General features: G+C 46.1%; 1 protein-coding gene across 2 annotated transcripts; it reads left to right on the top strand.

The window, feature by feature from the left end:
* The first annotated feature begins 495 nt into the window (after positions 1–495).
* Positions 496–10,058, top strand: LOC125517601 (probable inactive histone-lysine N-methyltransferase SUVR2). Of its 2 annotated transcripts, none has more exons than XM_048682811.1 (10): positions 496–744; positions 870–965; positions 3,454–3,649; positions 3,746–4,124; positions 6,101–7,059; positions 7,576–7,841; positions 8,512–8,578; positions 8,673–8,723; positions 9,030–9,126; positions 9,843–10,058. In XM_048682811.1, the coding sequence occupies exons 3-10, from the start codon at positions 3,455–3,457 to the stop codon at positions 9,872–9,874; spliced, it is 2,046 nt and encodes a 681-aa protein (XP_048538768.1). In that variant the 5' UTR covers positions 496–744; positions 870–965; position 3,454; the 3' UTR covers positions 9,875–10,058. The 2 variants fall into 2 exon arrangements, with proteins under 2 accessions (XP_048538768.1, XP_048538769.1); XM_048682812.1 differs by having other exon boundaries at positions 865–965.
* The last annotated feature ends 14,636 nt before the right edge of the window (positions 10,059–24,694 follow it).

The raw sequence follows: 24,694 nt of genomic DNA, 5'->3' as shown, positions 1-24,694 counted from the left end.
ACATCATGAAAACCATCACAACCATGCATCCGTACAACAACTGACAAATCTGACGGTACAAAATGCGTCATGCTGGAGAAGCATATGCGGACAGTAGGTTCTGGAAGTTTTTTCTTACTTTTCAAAAGAAAAATACATATATATGTTTGTTTTTGTTGAACCTGCATTGCATATATACACGGTTGCCATGGATATTTCGGTTTGTCAAACTGCCACCTGGATGTATTATGATGGAAATAGGCTGGCCGATCATCATCATCACATGCGTGGGCTCTGCAAAATCACGTTCCAATAGAGTAAGGGGCGATCAGCAAAAGTGGCAATGGGGCGAGGGAGCCAGCGGAGACGCCTGCGCTGCGAAATTACTACTCCACCATAGCATTTCTTTTGATTTGACAGCAACGCACTCCTCCTGGTCCCGCCGTATCAAATCGCACGCAGCGGGTGGGGCAGTCCGCTCGCTTTCTTCCCCGTTCTCGTCGCCTGGACTTCCCACGCCGCCTCTGTTTTGCCATCTGTCCTCCGTCGCCCCCCTCTGTCCTATAAATCCACCACCACGAAACAGCCTGTTCTCTACGCGATCCATCCCATCCTGAAAACCCCGGCGCACGGCAACGCCTCTCCAAAACCCCAAACCCTAGCCCATCGGCGATCGCCGGCGGCGACCGCGCCCCCGTCCTCCGCGGAGCCCTCGGGCGCTTCGCCGTGCATCGGCTTCGTCTCCTTGGGCGGCTGGCGTAGGAGGTGGGTGCGTTTGTTGCGCAGAGCAGGGTTTTGTTGTTGGGTTTTGCCTTTTTCCTTTTTCCGGCCCATTCCTGCGGATTCTGACGTGCTCTCTTCCTTTTCCTTTTTCCGTGCGGTTAGTTCAGGGTTCGGAGGCGCTTCGCCGCTGGGTAAGCTTGCGACGGGCCGCCGCTGTCCAGATCCTCGCTGCGAATTCCTCGCGCTGGTTTTGCATTGAGGAGGTATGCGCGCGCTTGCTGCCTCCGTTGCGGTGTGGAGTGCGGGTTTTGTGATGATTTTTCTCCGTTCCTTTTCGGTCTGGAATGCGTGTTTTTCTGATGATTTTTGTTCCGTTCCGTTTCGGCGGATTGCCATGGTTTCGTTCCTTTGTTTGTCCTCAATCAAATCTGGGGAGGTGGTTCGTGTTGTGGGCCCTTGGTTATGCGGTTTGCCGTTTTGAGTTTGCAGGCTTGCGTGGCGATGAACTGATGATAATACGACTGGATGCTCTGCTTTCGACTATACATGAAGCGTTGCAATTTCCGGACGATATTTTAATGTACTGCTGTGCTTTAATGGCCATAAAAAAATCAACAAATCTAACAACATCGGCAAAACTTTTACCCCCTCCGCCCCGAATTACTTATCGCAGAAATGGATAAAAATGGATGTATCTAGAACTAAACGTCTAGATACATTCAGTTTTGCGACATGTAATTTCGGACGGAGGGAGTATATAACATAGCAAACAACTAATACTCCCTCCGATCCATATTAATTGTCGCTGATTTAGTATAATTTTGGTTCCTACATCATGGAACAAACGAGATAAATCATGTCATACGTAGTACTACCTCCGTCTCGGTGAGTAAGTCATTCGCGTAGTTCTAGGTTGATGATTTAACTATCTAAATATGTATTATATGTGACAAAAAATATATATTTAGAAACTACATTCGTGTAGAAATCTAGTGATATATTTTTCATGACATATAACACATATTTAATTCAAATCAATGACCTAGAACTATGTGAATGACTTATTCACCTAGACGGAGGTAGTAGAAAATTTAAATTTGGTGCGAACAATAGGCCTGGGGTACTATTCACAATGGACTGAGATAGGGAGGAACCCTTGCTGCACGGCGCAGGTTGGCTGGGCTTATGCTGTTAACATCATGAAGGGCGATTAGAGGCCATGAGCCCGTCGTTCTGCAAGGCTTCATACCGAACGTATGCTCTATAAAATTACCAATTCACAATATGATCTGTCTTTTTTGTTCTCAATGTGCCTAAGAATTTAGAGAATTTTTGTGTGTTGGTTAGATGCCTTCTGTGTTGACTAGACCGAAGGTGCTTAACTGAAGGTGGCGTCACAGCCCCCTTTTGTAACTTCCCTTCTTTCATCCCTCCACGAGGCAGTCAAAAGAAAGAGAAAGGTTTAATTTCTAAAAATTTCTCATGACTATTTGAGGTTCTAACTGAGCCTTCACGACACTTGTTTACACAAAATGCCCCCAAGTTCAGGGGCATACATTTAGTGCTATTGGCCCAAAATGTGGGTTGATTTGCATCAGGTTATTCTCTTTAACATGTCAGTTGCATGCTAGGAAATAGATTTGCGTGCATGCTGCATTGGGTTTTAACAAGTCTGTATCTGGTACAGAGCAACTTTTGGTGCGGTCATTAAGTGCAGATGACCTGTAAATTTCAGACAAGTTCTGGTTGGTACACTAAATCTGTCAAGTCACAAAATTTCAAGTCTAGACCCGATGCAAATGAAATGGAAGAAAAGACATATACATTTCTGAAACTTATAAGAAACAAAAATACAATCTTACTATTCACTGTTGTATTTGTATTTCCGTATGTAAACTGAATTTGGATTTGAAATTTGGTCGCTAGTGATAGATAGAAATTTTAGTTGTTTTGGCAGGACTTCACAATTGCTGTATGTATTGCTCAGTGCTCTAGTGGGTGGCACTCTTTCATGGGTATTCCCTAGGCAATATTGGGAAAACCTTTTTTTATATTCAGGTTTCTAGTTTCCTATATATTTCTTACTTTCCTAGCACACATAGTTCTTATTGAAGTATTTTTGACGCAAAATTATTTGGAATATTATTTCGATTTTAAAGATGAGGGTAGATCAGTATTGTAAGCATACTATTAAAGCAGCAGTAAGCATCCGCCTTCTAACCAACCGTTGCTGTAGTGCTGGTTTTGAAGATTCTTGTGTTCTGTTCCTTCCACGTGGTCCACCAGGTGAGCTGGACCAACTAGCTCCAGGCCTTCTTCTCCTCTCTCGGCAGTATCACGGTGCTCCGCTCCGTCCACTCAAGGGAGGTAGTGGTTGATGATGGTGCAAGTGCCGACCGCAGGATGCAATGCCAGAGTGGCCTGCCAGACCTCAATCGTGTAGGGGCACAATGCGAGCAGTACAGCGTCCTCCAATGGCTCCAAGCAGAGCGCACAGGCAGGGTCGTGTGGCCACCCATTCTTTGCGAGCACGTCGGTGGTGTTGCAGCGCTCTAGCATTGCACTCACTTAGTAGTTAGACAACTTTTCGTAATATACCAACAATATCCTTATCTGTATTGTATGTCTTCATTAGTTGTTGTGATAACTAGCTTAACTTTTTCTATGCATTTTATTATTTTTATCACTTAGTTTTTTGAGGATGTCATTTTATGCATGATGCAATGTGCTGATTTCTTCCGTTGCATGCAGGATGTCATCTTCAAACGTTTTTGATGAAAAATTTGAGGCTGCTGTCGCAAAGCTGGATGTTATTGGAATCGCGAGAAAAACTGTTTCACCAGTGTTGACGAAGCTACTAGAGTTGTATGATTACAACTGGGAGTACATTGAAGCTGATGACTTTCGGGTTCTAACCGATGCTATATTTGACGAGCCAGATCCCAAAGTACAGTTTAGTTTGTTCTGATTTTATAGTCAGAATGTATTGTTTTGAGGGACAACATTTCTCTTATAACTTGTTATGCTACTACTTTTGGTACAGGAATTACAGAAAAAACAAGCTAACAAAAGGAAGAATCCTGATTCGGACCACTATAACAAGAAGCTTAGGGCAAAACATCATTCTCAAAAACCTACATCCAAGATGCATGCCAATGAGAAGAGAGAGTTGGCTGAAGCTCCACCGCAGCAAGAAGCAGGCAAGCTGTCCCCTCAAACAGTTTGTGCCACTGTAAACACATTGCAGTTATCTTCTTCGCGACTGCCGATTAAAGAAAGAAATATGGAAACCAGTGTTCTGGAGGATACACCGACAGATGAAGATAGTTTAGCTTTATCAGTCCAAGGTCAAGACCTTCCTACATTCGAGACCCCACTGGCTATTATGAGCCCACCGGTTCAAGATTCCAGGCATCAGAGAGGTAATTTCTGTTTAAGCAAATATGTCTCACACTCTTATTATTTGCTGAGCGCCCACATTTTATATGAAGAAATATTGTTATAATCAGGTATTATATAATCTTGATGTTTTGAGTTTTATAGTCTTTTTAATATTTCCAAATAAAGGTTCTTTGGGGATTGCAAAATTTCCACCATGAGCAGTTATCACCAGTTACTTCCATAATATAGTTTGTAGTGTGATAGAAGTTAGCGGTCATAAGTTTTATAACTCGTAGACTTAAAAGACACACTCACTGATCATGCTGACACTGGAAATTTGGTGGCTACGCAATGCATGCGTGTTTGATGGTGTGATCCTGAGGTGCCAGCACTTGATTGAGTCACTCTTTAACTAAGCTGAGCTGTGGCAGGTGGTTGCTGGAGCGAAGGCACTTTGACAGTTGCCACTCCAGGCCTCATGACCTTTCCCAGCTTAGATCTTGCCTTTTTTTTCCCCTTTTAGTTTTCTCTTTGTTCTTCGTCCTTTTGTACGATTAATTAGCTAGTAATAAACACTCTTGTTTACCAGTTCTCTGTTCTTTTTTGAGGTCTATTTTTACTTGTGACATTTCAGTGCCCTCCTTAATATACAGATGACACTCAATCTTGGTGTGTGTTCAAAAAACATGGTCTCCTTTGGTTTATAGGATAGGAATATCATAGAAATAGAAAACTTGTAGGCCTCCTTTGGTTCATAGGGTAGGAAAATCGTAGGAATAGGAAAGTCACAGGAAATGAGATGACATGTATCTCAAATCCTATGAGTAGGAATAGGAAAGGAGATGCCCTTTGATTCACATCATAGGATTTTTTCCATTGAGTCTAGCCTCATGTTTATTTTCCTATGAAATGTGGAGGATAGGAATAATTCCTCAATAGGAATAGGATTTCATTCCTACAAACCGAAGGGCTCTAAGGCCTCTTTTGGTTCATAGGATAGGATTATCGTAGGAATAGGAATTTTGTAGGAAATGAGATGACATGTATCTTAAATCCTATGAGTAGGAATAGGAAACGAGATGTCATTTGGTTGACACCAAAGGAATTTTTCCATTGAGTCTAGGCTCATTTTTATTTTCCTATAAAATGTGGAGGATAGGAACCGATCCTATGTAGGAATAAGAATCCATTCCTATGAACCAAAGGGCTCTAAAGGAAAAAATCCTATAAGAAATCCTATCCTCTAGAATTCCTATGAAATTCCTCCAAACCAAAGGAGGCCTAAAGGATTTTTTTCCTATAGAAATTCCTACAAGATTCCTCTAAACCAAAGGAGGCCGTAGAAAATGAGATGACATGTATCTCAAATCCTATGAGTGGGAATAGGAAAAGAGATGCCATTTCGTTCACATCATAGGAATTTTTGTCATTTCGTGTCTAATGTTTATTTTCCTTTGAAATGTGGAGGACAGGAACAAATCCTATGTAGGAATAGGAATGCATTCCTATGAATCAAAGGGCTCTAAAGAAAAAATCCTATAAGAATCCTATCCTATAGAATTCCTATGAAATTCCTCCAAACCAGAGGAGGCCTAAAAACATCAATGACTGCTGGGAATACATCAAATAGGTTTCATAAATGGTAGGAACTCTTGTTAATTTCCGTGCTATTTTCTAAATGCATCACTAGTTACGGTGTGTATTGCTTACCAGTTTGTCTGATATCTTTGGCTTGTGTGTGAGCCTATACGGCATACTGACATAGGAAGTTAGCAATTGTACTGTTGTCAACTTTGAATTTATAAAATACTGCCATATCGCTTTTAATGATACCAATATGTGTACTGCAGCTGCTCCATAGATATCCTGTTTTTCCTGCAAAGATTGCATCATCTTGTTGTAGCTGCGCTGTTAATATTTTTTTTTCATTGCCTTGTTAATCTAGGATCTTAATCTCTAATACGGAGTAACTTCTAACCACTAGAATTTCTGTATTTTGATTTTTCAAATCCTCCAGTATACAAGGATGCACATGAAAGAAGCATATCTAATACATCTGGAAGCCAAGTAATCACAAGCAGCACAGACTCTTCAACCAACTTTGAGGTAGCTTTGTCAAATTCTGGAACAGGGAAACTATCATTTACATGTAACTCGGCAGATCATCCTGATTTCCACATGCCGGACATGGAGTCTGTATGCAAGGAAATGGAGGCTAGATGTCTCAGGACATACAAGATCCTAGAACCCAATTTCTCTTTCATAAAACTTTTGCAAGACACTTGCCAGTGTATCATTGATTTGGGTCATGCATCTAGTGGACCTAGAGAAAGTGGAATGGTACAAATAGTTCCTGCCATGGACTTTTTGTCTAAACCTTCAGTGTCACGAGTGTTGCAGCCAAATGAAGTTGGTTCCTCGTGTATGCCACCTAATGACCACATTATTCATGGTGGTGTATGCTCTTCTGGTTCGTTTGCTGGAGAACAGATCAGTTCCAGTAATATGCTTGTTATTGCCAATAGACCAGCTCATGATGTCAATGACATAACAAAAGGTGAAGAACATGTGAGTATTCCCATAATTAATAAGGTTGGCAATGGGATTCTTCCGCCCCCCTTCCACTACATACCATGCAATATCATATACCAGAATGCATATGTCAATCTTTCGCTTGCTAGAATAGGAGATGAAAGCTGCTGCTCAGGCTGCTTTGGAGATTGTCTAGCAGAACAACTTCCTTGTGCATGTGCAACAGTAACTGGAGGTGAATTTGCTTATACAAGGGATGGCCTGCTTGAGGAAGGATTTCTTGATTCTTGTGTCGCTGGGCTTCCTAAATTCCACTGCAAAATTTGCAATCCTTGTGAAGGACACTCTACAAAGAAATTTATCAAGGAATGCTGGAGTAAATGTGGCTGTGCCAGAAATTGTGGAAATCGTGTGGTGCAGCGAGGAATCACTCGGCAACTACAGGTAAGTCATATACTCTTGGTATGACCCTTTTTGTACCAAAGATAAAAGTTTTGATTAATCAGTGCCAATTGGCAAATATGATAGAATAACTGTATTCCCTGTGCAATTATGCAGCTACATATGCATATAATAAAAATAGAGTTTTGTCTGTTATAAACAAGCTGTGATAAGCATTAAAGCTATGATAGAATAACTGTATTTAACTATTTCGTATACGACTTCCAAGTGATACATGATTAATCTGCACCTGTAAACAAGCTGTGAAAATGGCGAGCCTGTTTCTTTCTATTTTAACTTGTTTAACTATTCCTTGTATTTTAACTTCAATTATTACGGCAATGTTGATCAAACAAAGAACTCCATTTTGACCTTGTCCTAATATAATGGTGTATGATGGTAACTGCAGCATTTCTTTTTCTTGCGATGTGGTGCATTCTGTGTATGTTCATGTGCTCAGCACATCAAACTGAACATCATGCATGTTTTCTTATGTTCATTTGAGTATCGTCGTTTCAGGTATTCTTAACCCCTGGAAAAAAGGGATGGGGACTGCAGGCTGCTGAGGAAATTCCACGAGGTGCGTTTATTTGTGAGTATGTTGGTGAAATATTAACTAACACTGAGCTTGATGAGCGAAACACTCAAGGGACATCAAAAGGTCGCCATACATATCCAACACTGCTCAATGCTGATTGGGACACTGAAGATGTTCTTGGGGACGACCATGCTCTCTGTCTGGATGCCACCTTTTACGGGAATGTGGCAAGGTTTATAAACCATAGGTAACATTCCTTTTATAAACCATATGCTATTTTTTAAACAGAGATGCATAATGATCCTTCACAGTTCTCTATAATACATCATGTTTCTGGTTTTGTGTGATTAGACAACACAATACATGCCGTTTGGAGTTATAAGTTAAAATTTCCTCCGCAAGAAAAATGTCGTAGAAAACCACCTCCCCAGCCCCCAAAAACCCCCCCCCCCCCCCCCCAACCCCCCCCCCCCCCCCCGCTCAAAAAAAGGGTTGTAGAAATTGCAATCAAATTTGACCAAAATGTAACTGATGAACGGCCACCTGTGAGGGTTTGGGGAAACCTTGCCGCCTGAAGGTTCAAATCTTGTTGTGTGTACTTGTTGAAGTGAACACTCCTAAATCTTGCCTGTGTGTTATCACCATCCAGTATTGCTCTTTATAAATGCTTGTAAACTAGTAGTGGGTGCGCTTGTATTATTCTTTATGACAGCACTTTGATTAAGATACTCAAGTGATGCCACTCTAATTTGAAGCTAGCTAATAACACTTCCTAACCCAAACTTTGAACAGAAGTGATTTTGAGACAAAAAAAAAATGCTGCTTCCATACTATGCTGCATCAATAACTTTGACTTATTAATTTGGTATGTTTTATCGTGAGAAGTTGTTGACTTGGTATGTCATTGTACGCTGTAGGTGTTCTGATGCCAATCTCATTGATATACCTGTTCAGATCGAGACACCTGACCGCCACTACTACCATGTATGTATGCAACTCCAGCTAGTTATTGGCTTTTGTGTGTTAATCCAGTTTGAAACACATGAAGATTGTTTATCTATTCTTTTGTTTCATTCAGGTGGCATTTTTCACCAAAAGGAAAATAGAGCCATTTGAAGAACTGACATGGGTAGGTGGCACCCTTGTATTTCATCCAGTTAGCCAATAGCATTTAAGCTCCATTGTGCTGTATCAGTCCTGTACCAGTGAATCTGAGGGCTACAAGATATGGGCTAACCCGTTTCTACCATGCTAGTTATATTTTGCTCAATGTCGTGTTTTTGACTTCTATAACTTAATGTTGAACTGTATCAATTCGAACCCATCAATAGTTTTGCCAGGCTACTGTCCCTTCTTTGTTTAGTGAAATCTTCTTGCCTACTTTAAGTCGCGCGTCAAAATTCATAATCTTGTTTTGTGCATATTTTGACCACAGGACTACAATATTGATTTTAACGATGTCAACCACCCTATCAAGGCATTCAAGTGTTGCTGCGGAAGCAAGCACTGCCGGGACAAAAAAAGCAACCCAAGTAGGTGCCTTAATCTTTTTTTATGGTGCACTTGATAGTTACTGATGCTTATTTCTCAACCTTCCCTACCCCACTGGCCTACTCTAATCTTTGGAAGATGTCAAGTGGTTTTAGCATGCCTCTTAATGGTGCATCTATGATTATTTCTCATTAGCTCTTTTTTCAATTTAGTGTTTCTATGTCTATGCACATGACGGCTGGCGATATACTAATCCTGCCGATCCAAAAAAAAGTGTCGTGGTACTGAACTGAAACCACGACACTCTTTTTGGATCGGAGGGAGTACTATTCGGTGTAACCAATTTTAGCAGAAGAACTAGCATATATTTAGTGTGTACCCCTCAATATAGCAGTTCCTTGGTATTGAACATTTCGGGTGAAAAATACATGACTATATGCCCATATGATGTCCTGTTATGGCTGTACCAGTTGAAAGCAACCAAATTGTCGTGAAATTTGTAAGATAGACAGTGAGGTAATTGAGTTTGATCTTGAAACATATATACTAGAACATACCCTTGTAACCCTATCCAACATATAATTTTTCCAGAATGTATACGGAATGAAAAATTCCATCTGGTATTTTTTTTTAAATTCATCTGGTAAAGACAAATGAATATTTTCACCAAAATTGCTTTTTCATTTGATATTTTGAGTGGTATGATTTACCATTAAAGTTGCATCAGCTGACCCCAAATGGTGGTATGCTGCTGCAGGATCTAGATCCAGAGCCCTGGTGTTGCTATGAGTACTCTTCAAGAGATATATGGCACCATGGAGATTCAAGATTACATAGCATCTGCAGTGTCGTCGTTGTGGTTTTGTCACAAGTGATATTTTGCTCTGTGTAGAACAAATGTTCCAGATTAATGACTCGTCACTGGACCTGGATTGCCCGTTTAAGTGTTGTCATCCGAGCTTGCTTCCAAGCAGCACCTTTTGGTTCCCCGTTCTTGATCTCAACTTTTGATTTGGAAAGGTCTCTTGATTCCTTTTCTCGATGAAATTTGGGATGGAGGGAGTATGTACGAAGTTCAAGTATATGAATCGTTTTTTGTTTTCTAACTTAAAATATGCGCTGGCCTTACGGTTTGGTCTGAATTTGGCAACTAGGGTGTAACTGTTAGGAATAAGCAACTTGTATTCCCATGAGGCCATAGGCCGATATATATGTACAGGTGTGGAACATATGCAGGAAACCCCTTATACAACGGGATAAATACAAAGGGGTACATGACTTATATTATAACTCTAACACCCCCCCCTCCCCTCAAACTCATGGTGGATGAACAACACTGAGTTTGGAGAGATAAAAGCCATGTTGTGCTCTAGTCTGGGCCTTCGTCAGGAAATCCGCCAACTGTAACTCGGAAGGCACATACCGAAGAGCAATAACCTGGTCCTGCACACCAGCACGCACATAGAAAGCATCAACACCGATATGCTTGGTGAGCTCATGCTTCACAGGATCACGCGCAATACTAATAGCACCTGTACTGTCAGATAAGAGCAGAGTCGGTGTAGTGACAGAAACACCAAAATCCTGAAGTAACAACCGTAACCAAGTCACCTCTGCCGTCAAAAGAGCCATTGCTCGCAACTCAGCCTCTGCACTCGAACGGGAAACTGCAATCTGTTTCTTCGTCTTCCAGGCAATGAGAGAACCACCAAGAAAAACACAGTAAGCAGAAAGTGAACAGCGATTTGAAGGATCACTAGCCCACGTAGCATCCAAATAGGTCTGAAGCTGTAAAGAACTGAAGCGAGGAAAGAATAGACAGTGAGAGATTGTGCCCCGAAGATATCGGAGAACAAGAAGTAGATGACTATAGTGAACCCAGGTGGGAGCGGAGACGAACTGACTCAGAATATGAACCGGATAAGAAATATCCGGACGAGTGACAGCTAGATAGACAAGACTGCCAACAAGATGACGATAACGCGTCGGGTCAGGGAGGGGATCACCATCAGTAGCACGGAGGTGAACATTGAGCTCCATAGGAGTCTCAGCAATGCGCTCGTCAGTAAGAGCAGCACGAGCAAGAAGATCCTGGATATACTTTTCCTGGGATATAAAAAAGCCATTAGAGGTAGAAGAGACTTCAATCCCAAGAAAGTAGCGAAGAGGTCCAAGATCAGACATAAGAAACTGCTCACTAAGACGGGCCTTGACAAAGGCAATATACTCGGGGTCATCCCCAGTGATGATCATGTCATCAACATAGAGAAGAAGAAGAGTCCGACCACGAGGAGAAAGGTGAATAAACAAGGCTGGATCATGAGAACTTGCTGAAAAACCAGCGGCAGTGACCACAGAGGCAAAACGCTCAAACCAGGCATGGGGGGCTTGCTTAAGGCCATAGAGAGAGCGACGAAGACGACATACCATGCCATGAGGAACAGAATACCCAGGTGGTGGCTGCATGTACACCTCCTCACGCAGCTCACCATTAAGAAAGGCATTCTTAACATCAAGCTGAGATATAGACCAGTGGCGTGCAGAGGCAACGGCAAGAAGTGTACGAACAGTGGTCATATGGGCCACAGGAGCAAAGGTCTCGTCGAAATCATGACCATGCTCCTGCTGAAAACCACGAGCCACAAGACGAGCTTTGTGATGCTCAAGAGAACCATCAGAGCGAGTCTTAACCTTGTAGACCCACTTACAAGTGATGGGACGGACTCCGGGAGGAAGAGAAACAAGATCCCAGGTACCAGTGCGTTCAAGAGCAGCAATCTCCTCGGCCATCGCAAACTGCCATTCAGGATGAACAACAGCCTGATGATAAGAAGTCGGCTCAAGAACAGCAGCACCAGCGGTGGGAAATCCAAAGCGATCAACAGGTGGACGAGGACGAGAACGCAAGCCATAAGTAGGCTGAGAGGAAGATGACGACGCATCCACAGAAGCATCCACAGGTCGTGAACGACGAGTGTAATGCTGAGGAAAAGATGGAACAATAGAAGGAGGACTCGCCAAGGTAGAATCGAGGGGTGGCGACGAAGAAGTCACCGGAGATGAAGGTGTAGAATCCGGTGACATGCTAGGCGAGGAGACCGGGGAAGACGGTGGCTGCAAATCGACTAGAGGTGGAGAAGCAGAAGGAGTGAAACGAATAGGCACAGGCTCGACGGGGGTGATAGGTGAGTCAGGAAAAGTGAGGAAAGAGATATTCTCCACTGAAAAAGTCGAGAAGATGGGCGTGGATAGAAGGGACGAGACTCATCAAAAGTCACGTCTCGAGAGATACGCATCCGACGACCTATAGGATCCCAACAACGATAGCCCTTATGCTCATCATTGTAGCCTAAGAAGACACACTCAACAGACTGAGCGGTTAGTTTGGTGCGTTCGCGAGGGGCAAGAAGAGCATAGCAAACACAACCAAACAAGCGAAGCATCGAATAATCAGGAGAACGATAAAAAAGATGCTCGAAAGGAACACCACCCTGTAGAGCAGCGGAAGGCTGTATATTGATAAGATAGGTGGAGGTGGTGACGGCCTCAGCCCAAAAATGAGGCGGGAGAGAGGCAACAATCATCAATGCACGAGCCGTCTCAAGAAGATGTCGATGCTTTCGCTCAACCACACCATTCTGAGCATGAGCACCAGGACAAGAGAATTGAGAGAGAGTTCCTTGCTCAGCAAGAACACCACGCAACATCTTAGAGATATACTCGCCAGTGGAGTCAGCACGAAAAACACGAATGGGTGAAGAGAACTGAGTATGAACCATGGCAGTAAAACGCTTATAAATATGTAACACCTCACTACGAGAAGTCATGAAATAAAGCCATGTGTAACGAGAGAAATCATCTATAAAAATAATATAGTATTTATGACCACCTTTCGAAGCGAAAGGAGCCGGACCCCATACATCAGAATGGACTAAATCGAAAGGACGCTTAGACACTGACTCACTATGTGAATATGGTAACTGAATCTGCTTGCCAAGATGACAACCCTGACACTCTAAAGAGACATCTCCTGAGACAGACCACAGAAGACCTCGAAGAACTAAAGACGACAACCGAGAACCACACAGATGACCAAGTCGATGATGCCACTGCTTGAAGGAACCAGTAACAGAGGCAACTGAAGCGGAAGAACTGGCGATGGTGGTGGCAGCGGAAGGAACATGAAGCCAGTCCAACTCCCAAAGACCCTGAGAATCACGGCGGCGAGGGCCAGCCCCAACCAGAGTGTGCGTGCGACAGTCTTGGACAGAACAAGAGTCAACGTCAAGGATGACGTGACAACCAGAATCGGTAAGTTGACCAGCAAAAAACATATTCATGGTAAGTCGAGGAACATGGGCAACATCAGGAACAGAATAAGAAGGAGTGGAAAGATTGCCTCTACTAGCAACAGAAAGTGGAGTACCATCAGCAGTGAAGACATGAACAGGAGAATCCAACGATCGAAGAGAGGACAAAGCGGAAGAATGAGAAGACATATGAAAAGAAGCTCCAGAGTCCAGAACCCATGGGGATGTACCTGACTGTGTAGAGGGCGGTTACTCAGGGCGGGAAGCATCAGTCACAGAACTAGCAGTACCCGTCGAGGAAGAACCTGAAGCCGCGAGCAGACGCTTAAGTCTCAGAATATCCTGCTCAGTCAAAGCAATGGCTGAAGCTGTCGAGGTAGATGACGAAGTCCCTGAAGATGATGATCGCGCCTTGCGCAGGTGTTTCCGCTTCGTGTAGCACTGGGACTCAATATGACCATCATTGTTGCAGTAGTCACAATGTGGACGGGGGCGACCCGAGCCTCCAGAAGGAGTGGGCAAGAGCGGCGGAGCACTCGAGCGAGAAGGGGTCGGTGCAGCAGGTGGAGTGGAATAAGCCCGAGTCGCGAGCACAGAGGGAACCTCCAGCAAACCAGCACCACGTAAGCGAGTCTCCTCAGCACGAATCTCTGAAAGCGCCTCCATCAAAGAAATACGACCACGAGCAAACAACTGAGCATGCCGGGGCTCAAATTCCTTACGGAGCCGAGATAGGAACTCGTAGACGCGATGAAACTCCAAATTGGCTTGGACAGCCTGGCAACAGGGGCAAGTATGACAACTAGCACTACAGAGAGAATCAAGCTGGCACCAGATAGCAGAACTCTGTGCATAGAAGTCATCAATAGTAGAGTCACCCTGCTGAAGAGCATGCTCCTGACGGACCATAGAAAGGTATAAGGCATCACCAGAGGGCTCATGGCGCTGACGAAGACGGGTCCACATCTCAAAGACAGTAGGAAGACCCAGAAACTCAGAAGCAAACCGAGGCAGAACACTAGCAGTGAGAACAGCTGCAGCACGAGCATCATCATCAAGCCACTGGGTGTAAACAGACAGAGCACCATGATACGTCTGAAGAGCCTCCTCATAAGCCAAAACCCTCTCATCATAAGCACGATCAGCAGCCTCATCATCAAGCTTAGCCGCATCCTTGGCGGCCTGATTAGCATCCGTAGGAAGAACCACTGGAGTCGGCGGAGTAGGAGCAACCGGAGGAACCGGGCGTGGTGGACAGCAGACCTCGCCAGAAAGAACACCCCAGAGACGGATGCCACGCATGTGAATGCGCATGAAGCCAGTAAACTTTGTGTAGTTAGTGCCATCAAAGATCACTGGACAGCGAGGGACAGCAACATAGCCCGATGCAGCAGACATTTTTTTTGGTCAACGACTGCGTGGAAGCCCGATCCGATCTGGAGGGCAGAATCGAGCAGCTAGGCGGTGGGATCCGATCTGGAAAGAAGTAGAGGCGAGCAGGAAGATGAGCGCCTCGTCACTTGAAGCTGGCTGCAGCTGGGCGATGGGAATCGGCGACTGAGAAGACTGGAGGCCCGGCGGTTGGAGGCGATTTCGATCTGGAGCGGGGCCTGGAGCACATCGATCACGGGAGGTCGTGGTGAGAGCTTCTATCTGCAGCGGAACGAGGAGGAGAAGGAGATCGAGGAAGATTTCGATCAGGAGATCAATCACACGAGGCCGGTTGGAGATCGAGCGGGACTGCTTCGATCGGGATGGATCAATCGCACGAGTTGCAGCGTGCAAAAAATTGACCTAGCTCTAATACCATGTTAGGAATAAGCAACTTGTATTCCCATGAGGCCATAGGACGATATATATACATGTACAGGTGTGGAACATATGCAGGAAACCCCTTATACAACGGGATAAATACAAAGGGGTACATGACTTACATTATAACTCTAACAATAACCACACAGAGGTCAACTCTGACAACATCAAGGTTATAAAGACAATGAAGATTGGAGGTCGCTTTTTCGATCTTTTGGCGGCAGTTTTTGATGATATATATCACCTTGCATGTTATTTTTTGCATAATATTTTGAGCATACTTCTGGAGAGACTAATTGTGCTGCTCATGATTTAGCCAAACTAGGTAGAAGTAAAGTCTGCGGGGCGGCTGGAAGATCCACCCGTGACAGCTGCACCCAAATCAAAAGTTGTTTATTGATACCACCGCCCATGATCCACACCCTAAGCAGCTGCGGCAGCCATCCGAGCTTGCTCACAAGAGATTGTTGATACTCTTGTAAAAGATAATATGATGATTATCTTGCAATAAAAAGTACTATGATGTTAAAAAAATCCATGCTCCTTGTGTCGCTCCCCTCGTGACAAGGTGCGAAACTTGGCCGCCACCAGAAAAGCTTCCTCCCAACGATCTCTCATTGTCGTGGCTGCGGTGGTGGTGGGCCTTTCTACCTAAGTGCATCTACAGCCGGGCACACAAACTCGCCTCATATGTCCGGGCGGGCTGCTCTGTCACTGAGCGGTCATATTTTTTCGACCCAGACGAACGTCTCAAACAGGCCTCAAACGCACTGACTGACAGGCACCCCCCATATCCAGCCCAAATATGGGGTGGATATGGGGGCGTCCGGGAATGCCCGCCACGTTGAACTGACGAAGGGGTCCCACGGGGAACCACCCGAAAACCAGTCGGTCCAACAGACGCCGCGTGGCGCCGCTCCGGCTCACCGCCCAAGACCGAATCCAGCTATTTAAGTCATCCGGCCTCCCGCAACTCTAACGCAACCACCTTGCCCCTCTTCTCACCGTCAGTCTGAGCCCATCCACCTCCTCCCTCTTCCGCTCCGGCGCTCTGCCCACGGTTTGATGATCCGCCCATGCTCCGGCACTCCGCCGTGGTCCGGAGCAAGATCATCTACTGTGCCATGCTGACGCCGGAGCGCCGCACCGAGATCCAGCAGGAGATCTGGGCAAGGCAAGCTGCGTGCGCCGCCCGCATCGCTGCCGGGCTGTCTCCGGACTCACCAGAGCCGAAGGAGGAGTAGCCGGGGGGAGAGGAGGAGATGGCTCTGATGGAGGTGGAGGAGCCAGAGCAGCAGCTGTCGGGCTTCAACATGGAGCAGGCGGAGGCGGAGTTTGCCGTCGCCCGGTCCGACGAGATGGCGGAGCAGCGGGCCATCCTGCAGTCTATTCAGGATGAGGCCTATGTGGAGGCCAACTGGGCGTTCCTCCGATGGGAGCAGGCAGAGGAGCCGGAGCTGCAGCTACCGCCCATGCTGCCGGAGCCCGGCACGGAGATCATCGACATCTCCAACGACGAGTAGCTAGGTGATCGACGTAGTACGTAGGTTTTTTTAGTTTGCATGTCTTTGTATGGATTTGAGAATCTAGTATGAGATGTCTGGCTATAACTGTGGAAATTTGAGACATGCCCGGTCAGTGCCCGTAGACATGTTTGGGCGCGTCCGCGTGCGTTTGAGGAGACGGATTTGCCAAGCCCGGTGTAGATGCTCTAAGAGCAACTCCAACGGGCCGACCCAAACGGACGGCGCTTTTGTCCGCTTTTTGTCCGTTTGGGTCGGCCCGGCGGACACAAACGTCCGACACTGTGTTTGGGTCGGCGCGAGCACCCAACGCTGGCCCGACCCATTTTGTCAGCGCGCCAAGAAAAAGTCTTGATACATGCATTTAATTAAACATAAAAGCCGGCCACAAAGGCCGGCGAAAGTCCATATTACATTAATTAACATAAAAAACTAAAAACTAGGCGTCCTTGTCGGTAGCGGCATCTACATCGGGGCCGGTGAGGTCGATCAGCGTCGGCGCAGCGCCGACCCAGGGGAACGCCGTGTTCCAGAGGGCGGCGATGTCGGGTTGCGCTGCCGCTGCCTGGGCCTGGCGCGCCTCCTCTTCGGCCTTGCGCTTGAGCATCTACAGGCGTTCGCTCTCCCGGTGCTCCTCGGCCCACCGAACGCGGGGCCAGTGGTCGAGGTAGGCCGCCTCCTGCTTCTCTGTCGCCCTGAGCCAGATCGGCGGAGCGCTGACCCACTCGCACACTACTCCGGTCTAGGAGTAGCGCTCGAGGTAGGCCGGCTCCTCCAGCTCGGCTTTGGGCGGGGACGGCGGGGTCACCGGTGGCACAACGCAGTCGCCCGACGCGGAGAGGGCCATGGCCTCCGCCATGGCAGCCTGGAAAGCCGCCTCATCCGCCTCCCTCCACCGCTCCTCCTCCTCGCTCTCCTTAATGGCCGCCTGGTAGGCGGCCTTGGCCTCCTGGTCCTCGTCATGGACGACGAGCGCGGGCGGCGGCAGGCTGCGGTCGACGCCGCCTCGCCTCGCCTCCTCATGCTCGACGGCAAACCATCGACCCCAGTTGGGCGAGTCGACGACGCAGTGCGGTTCAGCACGCTGCTCCAGCGTCAGCAACGCCCGCCGGCGCAACACCTCCTCCACATGGGCCCTCGCCGTCCGCGGCGCCGCCGGCACAGGGATCCTCTCCGGATCCAAATGCCAGTCATGCCACAGCGTCATGTCGGGGTACGCCAGAGGCACGCGGTGGTGCCAGTGCCACTCGGCCTGGTGCAACGGCACATTGATGCGCTGCCTCTGCCGGGGAGCGCACGACGGCCGGGGAGGGCAGGGAGGGAGGGGGAATGGCGGGCGGGGGCCTTGCCCTTGCGGTTGCTGCCGATGCCGGAGAAGAAGTCCATGCTGGCGGTGGCTAGGGTTGTCGCCGGCGTGGGGGCAGGGGTGGCCAGATGGGGACGGGGGGCGAGTGGCAGTGGATGAGGACGGCCGCGCCGCACGCCCGACTTAAAAAAGGACGCCCGCCGTCGCTGACGCGTGGGCCCAAGGTGGGCGGTCATCATAAATTATGTTCACCGTGGTGGTTGGACAGCCGCCAGGTGGGGATGCGGCAGAAGGCGAGGAGACGCGCGGCGCGTCTGCGCCGACGCATTCTAGGCACAACTTTGGGCCGAAAATGGGTCGGCGCGGACGCCGGGCGGACACGATTTGAGTTTGGGTCAGCGCGTTGGGCCGCCACTTTTGTCCGCGCCGACCCAAACGGATGCGGGTGGACGAAATGGGTCGCCCCATTGGAGTTGCTCTAAGATCATAGGGGGGCTTGGGCCCTGCCCTGAGGGCATTGGGGTCGGCGGACGTGGTTACGCGGAGGCGGTCATCTTAGGGTGAGGTGTGCCGGAGCGGTGGCCTCAGGGTGGGTGGCGGCGGTGGCCCTACCTTCCTCAGCGACGGGGATTGTCAGCTTGGGATGCTGTGTGGTCGTCATTGTTTGGTGCAGTGGATCAAAGGATCCCGTGCCCATATCTACGGTGGCTCGTTGGTCGTGCTATAGTGCTCGTGGCGAGCGATGGCACTGGTTTGGAGGTTCTGCGGTCCCACACAGTACCAGGTGATGACTATGGAGTCGGTGGCTACCCCCTGCCCGGCGTTGAACAGATTTGATGACCTTGGTGGCTTTAGACTAGCCACAATGGGTAGTAACATAGAGTAGTAACATGCATATGTTACTAGTCTATGTTACTACCTTTACAGTGGGGAGTAACATATGTATGATAACATGCAACACTTCATTTATTACGCTATAGATTCATCTTGCCTTGATATATGTGATGTTACTCATACTAGTAGTAACTAGCTATGTTACTACTTTTCTCTCTTTCTTTATTTATTGCTTGCCACATCATCTATTTTTATCTAGAAATGTGTGATGTTACTACCTATGTTACTCCCATTGTGGGTAGTCTTAGTTGGCTTGCCTGCGTGTGCATCCCTGTGATGTGTTGTGTTCCCGCTTACTCCCTCTGTCCGGTAAAGAGTGTATGTTTGGCTTTAAAATTTGTCCACAAAAAGTGTACTTCTAACTTCCCAATGCATCTTAAAGTAGAAAAAAAAATACTTCGATCTCATCACACGGTAATCATGACTAATGGCAATCTACACATGGTTTTCTTAATTTCTACATGCACTTAGCTCATTGGGGGTTGGGTAATTAAAGAGGAAAGAGATAGTAGCTTGCACCTTTCCAATGCATTTTTACTTAACTCCATAATTTGTCCTAAAATTTCTAGATGTACACTCTTCATTGGATGGAGGGAGTACTGGCTAGCCCAACCGCCGCTTGAGCCAGGTGGGTCTCTCCCTTGGTCGCGGCTTGCAATTTCCCTCCTCGAGATGTGGCGGACGCTGCTGCTTGGGGTGTGGTGGTGACATTTGCTAGGCAATGTGATGGCAGCTAGCTTCTAGGGCACCAGCTGCGCACAGATGGAGGATGGCTAAGTGGTGGTCTCAGTGTGTTGGTGGATAGTCCTTTCATCTGCTCCAGTCTGTTGTAGGTCGGGGTGGCTGCCCCCCTCTGCACGCGTCTCCCGACACCGGGAGGCTTGCGGTCCCGGCCAGATCATGGTTGTGTCGCTCAGATCTGTCCAAACGTGATAGCTTCGACTACCTGGGTTGGATCTGGCAGCGCTCGGAAACCGTCGTGACGGGAGGTTAGTGAGGACCTGAGTGATGGTGCCTTTGGTCTCAACGGGGACATGGTGCAATTTCGGTGGCGAGATGGGATGCTACGGGTGATAGCCCAATGTCGACTTTGATCGGCACCGGCGGTGTCATATCCCTCCTTGGAGGCGTCGCCGCTTCATGCTCCTATGCCCGCCTACCTTGTATACTATGGGTAATTTCCCAAGATCCAACTCCTGGACCGGATGACAGCGGCTCCCTGAGACCAGAACCACCATGGTGGCACCGTCTTCGAGGTGACGATCCTTGTTGGTTGCCTAGGGTCATTGGTGGTGATTGGATGGAGGAGGATTGTGGTTGTGGGTTGATGCGGCTACTGACTTTGGGGCAACGGTGGTGTATCCTTGGGTCTGGCAATAACACCGCTTGGTTTTGTGGAGCTTCCATCCTTCCACGCTTGCCCATCGTGTGGTGTGGCATCCTTTTGTTGCGCATGCTCAAGACCTTCCCATGGCTGATTTTGTGTTGTGGTGAGCATTGTGCTCTTGGTGTTATATTGGTTCTCCTTTGCTCAGTGATGGTGCGATGATGCCTCTCCAACTGGCTAAATTTTCTGATCTCTCGTGGCGGTGCTCGTAGTCAAGGTTCGTGTCAAGGCACTCAATGATTGTTGATGCTCTTGTGTTGCGCCATGGGGTTTGGTACGCACGCCGGTGTAGTGTGTTAAGCTGTTTGCAAAGTTTTGGTATTGTGGTCCCTCAATAGCACCCCACATCTCTTGTGCCTTTTTTGGTGATGGTCTTTCTGTCTGCTAGCTAGGTCACATCGTCTCCTTGGTGTTCGTTTATTCTCTTCTTTTAACCTTGTTACTTCTACGATTTTCCTCATAAACGAGGTCAACTTATTTAGTTATTGTCCGGTTTTCCTTATAAACTAAATCAATCTCTTGGCATATGGCCAGTTGAGTAATATATTGAGGTGGAGGGACTCCTCCCCCGGTGATTTCTCAAAAAAACTTAAAAGCATGGTTCATTTCTTACCTAACTACTAAGCATAAATCGTAACAACCACATGGTGAGTGATATTTTTGAGCTCATCACACTGTTGTTTTAATCGGGTAATGAATGCGAGAGATCACGAAATACTTTGTTTAATGTGTTTCAATAGTAAAGTGGTCTACACGAAAGGGGATCGTCACTAGGGCTGGACTAAAAGCCCGTAACTTGTGAGCTTAATGAGTGCTCGATAGTTCGGTTCCTTAAGCTTGTGGCTTGCTTCTTAATGAACAAGCTTAACGAATGAGTTAACAAGTTTCATGAGTATCTTGTTAAGCTCATTAGTAACATCAAAAAATATATTTTCATCTTACATGACAAAGTTTTTGTAGCACCTCAGCCCATCTATTCAACCTAATCTACATAGGAGGCAACAAACTAGTGCATTTCCTTTTGTAGTCACCATCCTTCTTAAAAACCACATCTACACACTCATCTTGTAGACTATAACACATCAGAATCTGTTAGTCCACTCATATTCATCACACACAAGGAAACATGAAGTTTGGTGGAAGAGGCAAGACAATTGGAGGTGCACCAAGGTCAATATAGCACAAGATGACGCTTGGTATGAGCACGCGCTCAATGCTTGTACCGCTTGTCGTCAGGTCCAGGAGGTCCACATGACCAATAGTTATAAAGGGGTCGTCACCTAATTTTCAACAGAGAGAGAACCATTCACGACATGGGGATAAATAACCATCTTCCAAACCTAGCCGCCGCCATTTCTTATCTCATCTCCATTGCCTCTGCCACCATAGCAGCCACCCCTCTCCAAGTTTGTCATACCTGTAATCGGTGTATCACATCCAACAACTATTTTAAGACATATTATCAATCAATCAATCATTCATCTTTATGTTATCTTGAATGAGTTCATCTTGTGATCCGATCATCGTGTGTGAGTAATCCAGTAAGGTAATGGGTTTAGGGTAGGCCCTGCAACCCTATGTATTTGTGCAAGGGATCATTGGAATGACTTTGGGTATTTGACACTATTTATGTGTTTGATTGCAATAAAGTTGTTTCTTGTCTTCTTCTCATTCTAAGGCTCTGCATGTACCCAGGATCCCGTAGATCTATCAAGGAGAAGGTGGAACGCTATCCCAAACAACAGTGAGAGAAGGGGTTAGTACGGTAGCAGAAAGCTATTCCCTGGGGATGAATGAGGTGTAGTCATTAAACACACAATGCTTTTATCTGAATGTTTATTCTTAATAACCAAGGTAACCCCACTCAACGGTAAGGGCCATCAGTTGGAAAACTAACTCTTGATGCAGGTGGTGCACCGGCCAATACGTACTTTTGACACATCCCCCACATTCTCGCGTTGCAAGCACATCATAGAGGTTGTCTTCTAGAGCACAGTTTAATATCATTAAGACCCCGAGCACAAATATAAGGTTGTGAGAGTAAGACCTCATACCTATGCATGTTTTTAATACTAGTGTTTACACCCCAAAAGGTTGTTAAAGGTTGAAAACTAGAATTTAATTTGTTAGCAGTAACTTGTCAGAGCCTTTGTCATATAGTGCACATCCTGTTGTGGGTTTGATAACTCAGGGTCATTCCTTGACGAAAGGCACGGAAACCTTCTGCTATCCAAACCAGCTCTCAAAGGGCATCACCACACAAATTTGTAAACTATATGAACGTTCCATAATTTCACCAAAACTTTAGACATTATGCCTACTAAAATAGTAATTGGGGACATACTGAAGTTGTACTGTCCACACAATACAATTATTGTGGCCATTGTTTAGATCATACTTAGTGTCATCTAAATTCCATTGATCACATAAACAATAATAGGTATAGTCATTTCATAATGCAGTGCAACTTGTGTTAAAGGACCAAAAAAGGAAAATCTTTCCCGTAAAAAGATAATCCAGAAAGCTTCTCTAAGTATTTAAAATAAAGATTAACAAATGAATCAACAGGTCCTCTAAATTAAGCTTTACTTCTTTGGTTTCAGCTTATCTAGCTCTTTCCATTTTTGCCCTTAACCAGTGATGCACTATACTCCACCACATTCAACGATGCTAATACCTCGTCATCTGCAGCATCACCACGACAACCACCACTAACATCTTCAATCTCTGCTTCGTCCTCCCATTACTAAGGAGAACCCATCCCCTGTACAATCATGCCACACATCGCTAAAAGTATCAAGATGGCCTTAGAGGGAGGGGTGAATAGGGACAACTATAAATTTTACTTTGATAATTAGCAAGTTTAGGCTATGTGAAATATAAAGGTGTGCTTAAAAAATTGCTACAATAAGATAGACAACCATATATGATGAATGCAAGGTCAAGTGACTAAACTAAACCACAATTAAAGAGTTGGGATTGGAGATAGCCGAAGACTCTGGAGATGAGGATATATCACCACCTAAGGAAAGCTAGTCACCAGAGATGAGTGTTCACACGAAGGCTCACCCAATTCTCATTGAGATATCACCACGAATGCGATTCTCAACCACTAGTGAAAGACCTTAAGGCAGCCTCCAAACCTTCATAAACTTTCCAAGGTAGATAAAAAATTGATCCCTCACCGAAGAACTTCTACCGCCTAGGTGTCCGCAACCTTCGAGAGTAAGAAGAATGAAAGGAAAACTTAGAACTTGCTGAAATTACGAAAAGCTTATGTCAAAAAAGGGAGAGCATGAGTGGATCTATGCTTGGTGAAATCTCTCCAAACTGCCAAGAATATCTCATGAAGTCTTTGATTTTCATGAGGGGAAAAGAGAGAGAGAGATGCTCAAATGAATCTTGATCAAAATATCTTAAGTGTGGCAGCCACCTACTGAAGTGGTAGGTGGATTATATAGTGTGGAAAAGAGATGTTTGGCTGCAGAAATTTGGGTCCTAGTGTAACCTGGGTAAAGTGGCTAGTCAGACTGGGTCACTGATGAATGCCGGTTGTAGAGAGATAGAGAAAACTAGTTAGAGAACCTATACAACCTAGGGCCGGATTATACCAACATGAAGACCATGTTATATAGGGTGAGGCCGAGAGCAGCCCGTGGTACGACTGGTTAGACCTGGCGGCGAAGGTCTCCCATCCAGATACCCACATGCAGGCCACACCAACGCCCGGTTATACCTAGTTGATATCCCGAGAGTGCCCAGTTGAACCAAACCCCAGCTCGAGAGCTGGTCCAACCTCCCACTAGTGCCTCTACCCAGACCTCCTCGCCTGTTACACTGGGCGATTCCCCAATTATACTGACCCCCTGTTTTTGGCTTCTCCCCACATTTCCCACATAGGTTGTTGTAGTGTTATTTGGCTATGGATATGGTAAGTGTGTAACTGCCATTCGGTCTTATTCTTTGAAACCTGGTTATCCCATCTTAATAGTGTGGGATGCCTATACTCAAGAAACATGAAGGATATGCTATGTTCGATGGCCATTTTCACCTCTTCCTTGAGCCTAGTAATTTTCGATAGTCATCGGGCCACAAACTTTGTAACCATGAGACTAACACTTGTGTAAACACTTAGAGGCCAATGTTAGTCCCAAGTAACTTGTCATCATGGATTCCAAAACAAGACAATTAAAAGGCAATTGCATTTTCAGTCTCCCAGTTTTTGGTAATTCAATAAAAACAATTTAGAGTTCTGTAACACCCCAAATTTTCCCATTTCTTTCTATTTGAGTTTCATTTGGATTCTCTTTGAACTTTGGTCCAAATCTTCATTTGGAAGTTTATTTGGAGTTGAGTTCAAAACATTTTACTAGTTCT

Source organism: Triticum urartu, chromosome 6 (genome assembly GCF_003073215.2).
Source record: "Triticum urartu cultivar G1812 chromosome 6, Tu2.1, whole genome shotgun sequence".
Taxonomy (NCBI): domain Eukaryota; kingdom Viridiplantae; phylum Streptophyta; class Magnoliopsida; order Poales; family Poaceae; genus Triticum; species Triticum urartu.
This window is presented reverse-complemented; position numbering and strand designations above follow the sequence as displayed.